This window comes from Bombus huntii, chromosome 15 (genome assembly GCF_024542735.1).
Source record: "Bombus huntii isolate Logan2020A chromosome 15, iyBomHunt1.1, whole genome shotgun sequence".
NCBI classification, from domain to species: Eukaryota; Metazoa; Arthropoda; class Insecta; order Hymenoptera; family Apidae; genus Bombus; species Bombus huntii.
This window is the reverse complement of record NC_066252.1, coordinates 454,850-467,819: the sequence shown is the minus strand read 5'-3', so window position 1 is coordinate 467,819 and position 12,970 is coordinate 454,850. Positions and strand designations below refer to the sequence as shown.

Sequence of the window (12,970 nt, the reverse complement as noted above, 5' to 3'; positions counted from 1 at the left end):
AAGTATAAAGTATTTTATATACATATAGTAAAGATATTTTCGCAGTTGGTCGTTTGAATGCCTAAAGAATATATGCTATATTCCTGTCTTTAACATTTTATACAAATTATATTTCTCATATTTTTAATTTTATTTTTATATTATCAATGACTTTTTTTTAGATAAATTTGATACCTTACACGAAGAGACAAGATGCTCAGCTATATTTTTCATTTTCTTTAACAGGATTTTTTAAAATTTAACGTTTTTAGTTGATTTTGAGATGAAATATTTATTTTCGTAACAATTAAAAAGTTCTTTTAAAATAGAGAAACCATTTTTCATTTATCTATCCGATTCCACGAAACTTACCTCGAGTGGCTTCTCTCGAAAACACCCTCGAATATAGAAAAAGGAAAAGGCACGGTAGGTACTTTTCGCCAAGCTCTAACAGAATTACTGGGACGTAAAATTAAGAGTGCAAAATACTCGACGTATATACGGTAAACTGGGTACACATTGTTCGCGATCAACAGCGTTATATAGGCTACCGCGTCCTAGTTGCGAATGGTAAAAAGTAGAGGAAGAAAAGACGAAGAAAAGAAGTAGTGAAGAAATGAAAAGGCGTTGTGTGCAACGTCTGTTCATTAGATATTCAATCTTGCAGCTCTGCCTGCCAAGCGGCCTGAGATTCCGAACCCAGAAACACTCGGTGGAACCAACGTTTCACTCGTTCGTGCTCACCAAGGAGGACGGGCACAGAACCTACGGGTTCAGTCTTGTTTTCTACGAGGAGTGCCGGAATCGCAAGATATGCGCGGCTATGCAAACTCTGCAGGCGATGCACATCACGGAACTGAGCAGCGGGCAAAACGGTACACCACCAACGTGAGTCTTCTTTCCGTTGTTTATTTTCCTTTGCTTGAGTTCCTCCATGATGCTGTTGATCCTTTTTTTACGTTAAGGATAACGTGATTAGCAGATTGCACCTATTTATGCGAATTCTTATTTTTATGAATACGATTAGAGAAACGAGACACAGGAACATTTTGTTTAGTAAATAATATAACGAATATTCTAATTTGAATACATTATAGGTTTTTGCACATCATACGCATTTTGTGCATTTCAGTACCTTCAAATTTCTTATCAATGCATAGAAATCTGGGGTCTAGTGATCAACTTAGATCATTCTATAGTAGATCGATTGATATTTTTTGTGTCGTATGGGGAATATTGTGTCAGAAGGGAGTTTAAATCTTACCTACGTACGATACCGTGCACAAGTATTTGGACAGTTGTCGCAATTCGCTTAAAGATTGATATTTTTTTATATTTCGAAAAATATGATCGAAGAACGTTTCTTTATTGTTATTGCCTGTTATAAGTACCTACTCAAATTCTCTGAAAAATTCAAATTAAAACAAGATATATATCTACTACTCAGGAATTCCGTTTATTACTAATAAATATCTAACACTTCATAAAATCTACATAAACTTTTAGAATGTAGCTGGAAACATATAGTTGTTTCAATCGCGATAACACACCAACATTGAATGATTATTGATATCTGTAGGACTAGTATTCATTCACCTTCGATTATTGCTCTTTTAATTGTACTAACTAATATCAATTATTGCCTTTGTCAATATCTATTAACAATATGTATATGGTTGCCTGAGATAAGTTCAAAAGCTAAAATTAGATTGAAGTGTTTCATTTAAAACATATTTTATATATCTGTAATAATTTAGAAGTACCGAAATATCTATGTACATATTCTTAAGTAATAATTTGGTTTTTTGCTGGCTTCATGTAACATTTAACCCCTTAACCTACAATTATGGGCATAGCCCGTAGTACGATGACCGGGCCAAACCTAAATATCACGGGCATAGCCCGTATTAGGTGATTGGACCAAACGTAAATATTACGGGCATAGCCCGTAGTACGATGATCAGGCAAAATATAATATATAATATATACGTAGTAACTTAAATGGGTCTTAGAGTGAGGACAAATAATGATGTTTTATTTGGAGTTAAGTTTAGTATAACAAGCAACACTCAATACAAAAAACTGATTACAATATCGTCGTACGTCTTATTATCATACTCGGCTCTCAATTTCCCGATTCATACTCTCTGGCTTCTCCACTCACACTCTGAGGCTTCTCCACTGACTCTCTCTGACTTCTCAACTGACACTCCCGACGGAACTGGACCCGATGGCGCCTCGGCTCTCGCGACATTGTTTATGGTTGACTTGATATTTCGTAAGCCCTTTTCCACGATACTACATACAATAGCTTGTTTACGTTTTCGGACCAAAATTCTCATACGTAAATCGTAGGTTAAGGGGTTAAATTAAATTATCAAGGAAACGATTAATCAGAATGTTGTATTCATGAAACAGATTGTGATTCAACATAGGAAAAAGTTGTTAAAACCATTTGCAAGAGTTATATTATTGTAATAAATTATAATAATTATGAAATCCTTCCGGAAGGACAAGCAAGAGTTAGAGTAAACAAAGGGGTGCAAAGATAACCTGTTAATGTTGAATACCAAAAAAATACTCCGACTAAAAGAAAATGCACTCCAAAAGCACCCCAAAGAAAAGAAATGGGAAATTACTAGCACCATTCATAGATTTTTCAAAATTCTCAAAGCCGTTTTGCATGAAACTGAGTTCGTGATGATAAGAGTGATTAAAACTATTGACGAGAACGTATCGTTAAGAGTTACATTTGTGGATGAAGGACAAGTCATAAAGTGTATTGAAGGATTTGTGGGAGAAGGACAAGTGAGATAGAGATTTTGCAACGAACATTGTTACAGTATGTTTAGGAAAATGGTTTAACAGTAAACATAGATAAGTCAAAAATAATAATTGTCCAAAAAGCAAGGAAGAAAAAGAAACAAGTTAAAGAATACAGGTATAACGAGTCAACACTGGAAGTAATAAAAACGTATACATATTTAAGAGTACACTCTTATGCATCAGGACTTCTCGGATGGACGGCTAACTATTTCATGAGCAAAGGTAGAGCAAAATGCGAAATTGGGAACGAAGACTACATCTATTCAAGTGACATCAGCAACGCTACATGCGAGTAGTATTTGGTAGTAGCATATTCAACTACAGAAGTTGCAGTTGGCACATTTTATTACAAGATAAATTAAGAGAAATAAACGGAGGAGACGTTCCACAAATAACCAGTAGACAAGAATTATTAAATCAATTACCTAATATAAGGAATAGATCTTTTTTTAGATGTTTTTTTTTACTAACTGTATCTAATTGTATAGTTACAATTACTTACATTTATTTTATTTATTTATTTATTTGAAAGTTAACGTTGTATCGGTATGAAACCATATGTCGGTTATTAGGTGTAAGTAGATGTAAAAAGTGTTTCCTTTTGAGACATCTGGATAAGCTTGAATAGCAACTTTTAGCAAGATGGCTTTTTACTCTGTGTTAATGTATTCCACTGTTGGGATTTTTAGTTAATCTTCTTTATGTCATTGTTTCTTACATATCTCAATGTGTATAATGTTGTTCTTAGAATTGTAGATTTTCTATTTTCTTTATATGGGATTTGACAGCCATGCTTCAGGGTTGAATTACATATGTCCATATGAGTTTGGTAATTGTTTTGTAGATCTATAGCTTATTTTACTGTTTGTATTCAACTTGGAGTTTCTGGTTATGAGCCATTTAATAGTTTTTCTATTAGTTTTTATTTGTTTAATTTTCTCTCGAATATGGATTTTCTAGTTTAGTTTGTTGTCCAAATGAAGACTAAGGTATTTGATGGAATTTGTTTGCTGGATTTCTGAATCATGAAAATAAATTTTCGGAGTTGGTATATTTTTTAAGCAATAGAGTGGAAACTAAATTTTTCACAGAGGACCGACAAAAACACTGAAATCTGGCCAATTTGTAATATATTAAAGATCTAACGAAGCCCAACTGTGAAGAATACCCAAAATTGAAGACCCAAAGGGTATATAGCAGAATTATAGCTCAAGTAAGGTTGTCCACTAGGCACGAGACGTGGATTAACTATGATAATGGAAGTACGTTAAAATTAAATGACTGAGTTTTGCCGACTTTGTAATATGGACAAAGTAGAAAATTTGAATCATCTTTTAAGTGTATACCCACAGCTCAATAGAGCGAGAGGAGAAAGATGGAATTTTCCACAAATGCTGATTTTAAGAGACATCCAGTAAGCAAAAGAGTTCGTGTACTTTATCCAGGCATTAATGAAAATAATTGGGTTGGCATCGGACATTAATCGTGTAACTATCATTTTGTCGGAACTAAGATTCAAGGATAAATTTCTACTGTATTGACACTAGGTTTACGGGCGTTTCTTATATACCTATCTCTACGAGCACCTGTTAAATTGACGGAAAATTCTACCAAATGTCCAAATCGGACAAATTGTGAATGTAAACAACTAAATAAAAAAAAATTGACGGATAAACAAAAATACGCATTTTCTTTAAAAAATCGATTTATTCAAATTAAGTCTTAATTGAACAATATTAGGCTCCACGTTTAGATAAATTGTTAATAAGTAAAAAGTCTTTTTTCTAAATTATCATGGAAATGATAACAATAATATTAACGATATAGGGTAATCATATTTATTGAGTATATTTTTTACAAATATACTGAATTTTGTTTGTGCATTTTCCGCATACGATCTTTATGCAATATATACAACAATTACTGCTTCTATTTTTTTTTTGCAGTAGGCCACTTGGTAACTTTTTCGCACTTCTGACGTTAAAGGTGACAGAAATGAAGCGTCTGATCTTTGGCAAAATATAAACTCCTTTCTGGATATTTTCGATCGGGTGCACTCTTTACATAATATACACGTGTTTATCGCTGCCAAATCTAAAATATTGAAAAAAACTTGAAGGGGCCATCGGAAAATCGTTGCTTTCACTTTGTTTGTTTGTTGCTAAAACTTTGTTTTATTATAAAAAGCCATGGTTTCTGGAACACGTTTATAATTGTCTTCTACTTGTATACCTGTATGTTTGGTGCTTAGAAGGAGGACTTTTACGTTAGGTTTACTTTTATACACAGTAAGCGTGCAGTTTTCTGATTTATATAAATTTGAGGAAAACAATGTCATCTTGTCCTTTTTTCCCTTGAGCATGGAGTTTCATATTTCCCCATATAAGGAAAACCATTCAAAATATATTTTGTTTGGACGTCAACTGCTAACCAAAACTTAATGCCAAATTTATGAGGTTTATTTCGTTGGAAATAATTGTTCATCTATTGAGATATTTTCATATGGCTTGTAACAAGCCTGGCTATTACTTATAAATCTGTTCCATTTTTCGAATATCAGCGCAAATTTATCTGTTTGTAATCTTTCGGCTTTCAATGATCTCGCTTCATATGCGCTCCGGGCATATAGAATTCCTAGAAAACTACGCAACACAGCAACTGTGATTGTCCAGTCTTTTTTCAAAACTCGATGCGCCTCGGTTTCAGTGCAATCTTTTATGTGTTCCATTATGTGTCTGTCAATTATCAATTCGAAAGCACTAGTTACACAACCCGACATAATATTTCTCTTAGCATAGCCAGTAAGCCGTGCGATATCCTTGAATATCATACGAACGGGCGTCCTACCCCTAGATCCGTCTGCTTTCAGTTTTATCCACTGTGTCCCGTCAATTGCAATTTCAGTTTCACCCATTACATTTTGGGATGTGCTTGGATGCTCGTCCTTTCATCCTCGGAGTCAGAACTAGAAAAAATACGCATCCTTTTCTTGTTACGATACACTTTCAAGAAGTTTTCCTCTTCACTACCCGAAGATCCTTCTGTCTCTCCACTTTCAGTGTATTCAGAACTTTCACTGTCAGCTTCGCTTTAGCCTAATTCATATTGATCTTCTACGGAGGTATCCTCAGAACAATCTTCATTAATGTTGACAATTTTATTCAATACTTTATTATATCTCCTGGATTTACTCGTGTTTGCTAGAAAAGGGGGACTGGTAAAAAAAAAAAAAAAAAAGAAAATACTGTGCCCAAATTCAATTATCCTATTGTAAATACTTACAATAAGCGGAGACAATAATGGGAAATAATAATGGACAATAATGTTTATGAAATCAACTAGCCTGTCAATTTGACGGGTTTCGTAGAGATAGGTATACTACATACAGATTTCAAAAATAAGAAAGCCTAGGAAAAAATAATTGTGTGTATAAATTCTTTAGATGAAACGATTAATTTACGATGCAAAATGGTTAAAATGAATACTATGGTTTTTGGGATATTTCATTTCAAAGTTTGAAATCCGTCAAATTGACTGGTCCCGTAAACCTAGTGTTAAATATAATATAAATTAATATAAATTATAATATAATATAAATATAAATAATATAAATTAGATTATAAGTTAGGATTAAGAAAACAGTATTAATTTTTATGCAAGTATCTATCGATGTAGGTATGTAAGCATAAACTATATAATATATGTCAATTTCTTGTAATAGGCATGTAGTCTAATGAACGATAAATTTACTATTATTATTATTATAGTTATGTTCTCTAATCTGAATTCTATTGAAAAAATTTAAAGTCATTTATTATTAATTTTCGATAAGAAGTATAAATCTAAGAATTAATAAGTTCTCGATTGCATTACATTGATTGTCCTTTCGAGGATATTGTCGAACAACTTTTTAATAAATTTATTTTCCACTTTCTACCATTCTACTTAGAAAAACTTCATTACAAAAGCTATTTACTTTTTTGACACCTTTTCCTTTTATGGCACATTTCAAACAATTGCATATATGTTCTGTAAGATTTATATCAAGTTTATATTGATTACACTTTCAAAAATTTATTGAACTAAGGAATGATTTGACACTAAGAAGAGAGTGTTTAAATATTCGTTTTTTATAATAGTCTGTGAAGACGATTTCAAAGATTATGTTTGATTAACATTATAAGATCAGCAATGTACATGTAGCCTAATCGTAAGACTTCTGCACAGTATTATATTTATGAAGTGAAACTAATTAAAAAAGTTTTCAGTTTCATTCAATACAGATACAGTATCAAACAAAAGTATCTTCGTATAAAATTCTTTGCAGGTCTGTAAAGAATGTGATTCTCTATTTAATGTTTTTGCAAAATACAACTATCGACTCTAAAGTTTAACTGTACTATGAATTATGAAATTTAAAGATAGCTATAATAAAGAAAATAGATAAAATACTCATAAAAGTCCGTTTTCAACGGAATAAAAGCATTGGCACACTCGAAAAATTTGTTATTACGTGTATTCCACCTTTTAAATATTCTAAATATCCTTTTCTAAATATTCCCAATGTTGGCACATCTGTTATGTCGCGGAAGTTTCACCCTTCAAACTGATAGTCAGTTTTTTAGTTAGTAAGATTGTTTTGCAGAAAAAAGAAACCTGAATAATGGGAAATAAAATGAGAAAAGAATCTTGCTCGGAAATAGAAAAAATTATTACTTATTGCTGTAATCATTATTATAGTATATTAGTATAGTATTATTATTATAGTTGCTTTATCGTAAGAAGTGTGATTGAACGATTTCTTGGCATACGATCTAATAAATGCTACGCAAAGCGGATGTCCTCGAGAGCTTACAGACCAAGAAAAAAAAGATAGTCAATATAATAACAGTAATAATAATAACAATAACAACAACAATAATAATAAAAGATTGAAGTTCACTATTAATTATGTAGACAAAAATATAACATTTTAGAAAAAAATACTGTTTCCAAATGAAACTAAATTTAATATTTTTCAATGCGATGGTCGGGTTTTAGATTAGCGAAAACTGAATACTGAATTTGTTGAAGTAAATCTCACTTCTAGGAAAACTCTACATCTCTAGTGTTTAGTTTTTGGCACAACGATTCTCTTTACAGCGGCTTCTTTAGTCTCTATTATAGTACCGCGGAAAGATCGTCAACATACAGACAATCAGTTCGCTGTGGAGTGCCGAAGCGTGCAGACGTGTCTCTAGTGCCCAGCGTAGTTCGAAAACAACACGTGTCGCCCAACTGTCGAAAGAGAACGCAGCTAAGTGTCCCTTACCCTCTAGGGAGAAGAAAATCCCACGCACCTAACCCCAACCCGAATACTAGCCTCACAGCCTCACGACTAGTTGTTCATTCCGAATTAACTAGCTCGATGATGGCCCAGCAACCGCGACCAGGCTCTCCGGAGCAGACTCGCAGCTACCCCGTGCTACCCCCCCCCCCCCGTGGCAGAAGTGCAGCAGAACTCTCCGCACTAACGACGCTAACACTACAAAGAAAAGGAAAATTGAACCAGCAACGCAAATAAACACACACAACAGGTTCGCCGTACTGGAATCCTCAAACGACGCCATGGAAATCGTAGAACCGCCACCAAACCAACATTCACAGAGAATCCCCCCTCCCCCACCAATATTTGTAGACGACGTCATTGACATACAGACAATGACCAAGTCCCTAGAGAGAGATATCAGCAAGGAGGAATATAACCTTAAGATAAGCAACAACAAGGTGAAAATACTACCGACGAACCCAGAAGCTTACAGAAAACTCACCAAGACACTCAGGACCCTGAACGCCAACTTCCACACCTACCAACTCAAACAGGAAAGGCCTTTCCGGGTGGTCCTACGAAACATACACCACTCAGCAGACATAGACGAACTAAAATACGAACTCTCAAAACTTGGCCACGAAGTCATCAACGTAAGTAATATAAGGCATAGAGTCTCGAAAGATCCGTTATCCTTATTCTTCCTAGACATTAAACAAAAACTGAACAATAAGGAAATCTACAACATCAGTCGCCTAATGAACGCGATAGTAAAGATCGAACCACCGCTCGTGAAAAAAGAAATAGTGCAATGCAAAAGGTGCCAAAGGTACGGTCATACGCAGAAATACTGCAACCATACTTTCCGCTGCGTTAAATGCGCAGGCACTCACTCCACTGACCAGTGCGCCAAATCACCGGAAACCCCAGCGAAATGCATCCACTGCCAAGGGGACCACCCTGCCAACTACAAAGGCTGCCCAGCATATAAAACACTATACACGAACAGGTACCCTAAGCTCAGAGCAAAAGAGGTATCCAACCAAACACCCAGCCCGCCGAAATTCACGACTACCCCAACCCCCTCAACCAACCAAACACCCAGTCCTACCAAATTCATCTCCACCTCAACCTCCTATGCCCAAGCAGTACAAGGCATCCAAAATAACCCGAACAGCCAAAGGAACCTTCCCCAAAACAGTGTCCCCAACCCACCAAACGCAGACAACTCCTCAAGGCTCGAAAAGCTAATAGAGAAACAATCGGAGCAAATAAATCACTTGCTATCGCTACTAACACTCATCGTGGAAAAATTAGCACGCCCCGACTCAAAATAAAACCAAGGCGCATAGCTCTCTGGAACGCCAACGGTCTAGCGCAACACAAACGTGAACTAGAACTCTTCTTAAAACACCAGCAAATCGACGTAATGCTCGTATCGGAAACCCACTTCACCGACAAGAGCTACCTGAAAATAAATGGTTACAAATTCTACCATACTCAACACCCCAGCGGAAAGGCCCACGGTGGCACCGGAATAATAATCAAAGCAAGTATTAAGCACTACGAACTCCCACCATTCCAGAAAGACTACCTCCAAGCAACAAACGTAGCAATAGAAGACTGTCATGGCTCAATCACCACCTCAGCAGTATACTGCCCTCCCAGACACTCCATCGCCAAAGAAGACTTTGATAACTTCCTGGACACCCTGGGCAACAGATTCATAGTTGGAGGAGACTATAACGCCAAGCACATCCAATGGGGCAGCAGACTGGTTACAGCAAGAGGCAAAAACCTCTTAAACAGCATAATAAACAACAACCTCAACTACCTCACCACATACGAACCCACATACTGGCCCACTGACACCAACAAAATACCCGACCTTCTCGACTTCTTCATAACTAAAAATATCCCATCAAGACACGTCCAGATCAACTCCTCGGCAGATCTCTCCTCTGATCATTCTCCCGTGATAGCAACAGTCAGTTCAACAATCATCGAGAGTACACCTAATGGCTCCATTCACAACCAACACACCAACTGGCAGCTCTTCAGAGAAGTCTTTACACACTCAACCTCAGCCTTCACCCCACTAAAAACAAAGGAAGATATCGAAGCAGCCACGGAATACTTAAACACGAGCATAATAAACGCAATCCGCCTCTCCACACCGACAAAGCCAACCAACAGCAAACAAGAATATCCACAATTCATATTAAAAAAAATAGCAGAAAAACGTAGACTAAGAAGAGTATGGCAGACCCACAGAACACCGGAGGACAAACGAAAACTTAACAATGCAACTAGAAAGCTAACCAGAACCTTAACAAACTACAAAAACGACTGCTTCCATAAATACCTCGCCAGCTTATCGCCCACAGCCGACACCAACTACTCACTATGGAAGGCCTCCAGGAAACTCACACGCCCCCCACAAATAATCCCACCTATCCGCCGTCCGCAAGGTGGATGGGCGCGAAGCCCTATCGAAAAAGCCGACCTGTTTGCAAAACACTTGACAAAAGTATTCAAACCCCATTCCCCCCAAGCCGCCGCGGACGTTACTGAATACCTACACACCCCCTTCCAAATGTCCCCTCCTATCGAACCCTTCTCCTCTGCTGAGACTATAGAAACAATCAGTCGCCTAAACCCCAAGAAAGCAGCAGGACACGACCTAATAGGCAATAGAGCAATCAAGGAACTTCCCACAAAAGGGATAGCACTCATCACATCGATTTTTAATGCTATCCTTCGCCTGGAACACTATCCTAAGGCTTGGAAAATCTCATTGATTACCCTCATCCCTAAACCCGGTAAACCGATACACGAAACCTGCTCCTATCGCCCAATCAGTCTTTTACCTACCCTGTCCAAACTATTCGAGAAGATGCTCACGAACCGACTCCTTCCAATCCTAGAGAACTTGAAAACACTCCCAGATCACCAATTCGGCTTCCGAAAACATCATTCTACAGTAGAGCAAATCCACCGCTTAACTCATACGATCAGCCAAACACTTGAAAAAAAAGAATATTGCTCAGCGGTTTTCCTAGACATCCAACAGGCATTCGATAAAGTATGGCATGAAGGGCTACTATACAAACTTAAAAAGATCCTACCCCACCCCTACTTCTCCATCCTAAAATCATACCTAACCAATAGACAATTCATGGTTAAATACCTAGACGCCACTTCCGCAACATTCCCAATAGAAGCCGGCATACCCCAAGGTAGTGTCCTCGGTCCCCTACTGTACTCCATCTACACTGCCGACCTACCTATATCAGACGATATAACAATAGCGACATTTGCAGACGACACAGCGCTATTAGCTTCCCACGCAGACCCGGTAATAGCCTCATCCACTCTCCAGCGAAGTCTCGACTCCATGGAAAAGTGGTTTCACAAATGGGGCTTCAAAGTCAACGAAAAGAAATCCTCACATGTAACCTTCACGCTCCGAAAACAAACCTGCCCCCAGGTCACCATCAACAATGCAACAGTTCCTAGCAGGGACACAGTCCGATACCTGGGCATGACCCTGGACAGGAGACTAACGTGGAAGACACACATCTCAGATAAAAGGAAGCAACTAAAGGACAAACTAAAAAAACTCTATTGGCTCACGGGCCGACGCTCCAAACTAAATTTACAGAATAAAATTACCCTCTACAAGACCGTAATAAAACCTGTCTGGACCTACGGAATCCAACTATGGGGAACAGCAAGTAACTCCAACATCGAAATACTCCAACGCTTTCAATCGAAAACGCTAAGATCCCTAATTGACGCACCTTGGTATGTAACCAATGAAACAATACACCGCGACCTCAAGATACCCACCGTCAAAGAGGAAATAGCAAAATATAGCAACAGATACAGCAAAAGAATCAACAAACACCGAAATCACTGGACTACTCGATACGACGGACCAGATTCGCAGGCTGAAGAGGCACTACCCGCTAGACCTAAACGTTAGATTCATTTAATTATCCAAATCAAGCATATGCACTTACTTATAATACGTATAGATCATAAATTATAACTATCTATAATAAGTATTAACTTATTGTAAATAAACAGCCATGTCACTGCGCCACGCCAGAAAAATTACTGAAAATTCTCAACGCGAGAATTGATTGTAATTTCAACAAATAAATAAAAAAAAAAAAAAATCTTTCTTTTTCTTTATTATAACTATTTTTTAAATGTATACTTAGATATTATATATTAGTATATATAGAGTCGACAGCTACATTTTACAAAAAAATTAAACAGAAAATCACATTCTTTACAGATTTACAAAGAATTTTATACGAAGACTTGGGGTCCGTGTGTGATGATGCGATAATACTTTTGTTTTGCATTGTATGTATATATCAAGCAAAACATCCTGTACAGCTTCCAAATGTGAAATATATCTGGAAATGTAATTAGGAGTTCTTCTGTTGGAAATATTGAAATAGTTTTGTCTGAATAGTCGAACAGGAATACTATTATTGATTTATCGAGCTATTATCTTTCTTGTTCAGATAATCGACATTCTATCTCAGTCTTCTTTCTCATTATATAATAGCGAAATATACGAACAATTGCTTCAAACTACAAAAACTAATTGTACTCTTTAATATCTTGACACAAACAAAGAAAAGAATATAAACCTTTACAATTAAACATGAAAATATCTGTATTTGTTACGATCTGGTCTTGATCTTCGGTGTTCGTAACCGTTATGTGTTACTCTGGATGTCGAATCTTGGGTTTCTCAAATTATATTTAAATCAAAACGGTAGTTGCTGCCACCAGAAATAGTTATTAATTATTTCGATTAGTTAGACTCTCATGTGC

At 36.5% G+C, this 12,970-nt stretch overlaps 1 protein-coding gene across 7 annotated transcripts in view; it reads left to right on the top strand.

The window, feature by feature from the left end:
* LOC126873803 (DENN domain-containing protein 5B) overlaps nucleotides 1-12,970 on the top strand; it is a 74,815-nt gene that overhangs the window by 45,975 nt on the left and 15,870 nt on the right. For all 7 annotated transcript variants that reach the window (XM_050635049.1, XM_050635051.1, XM_050635048.1 and 4 more), the window contains exon 3: nucleotides 647-867. In XM_050635049.1, coding sequence (XP_050491006.1) covers nucleotides 647-867 — 221 coding nt within the window. The remainder of the gene's footprint in view (nucleotides 1-646; nucleotides 868-12,970) is intronic.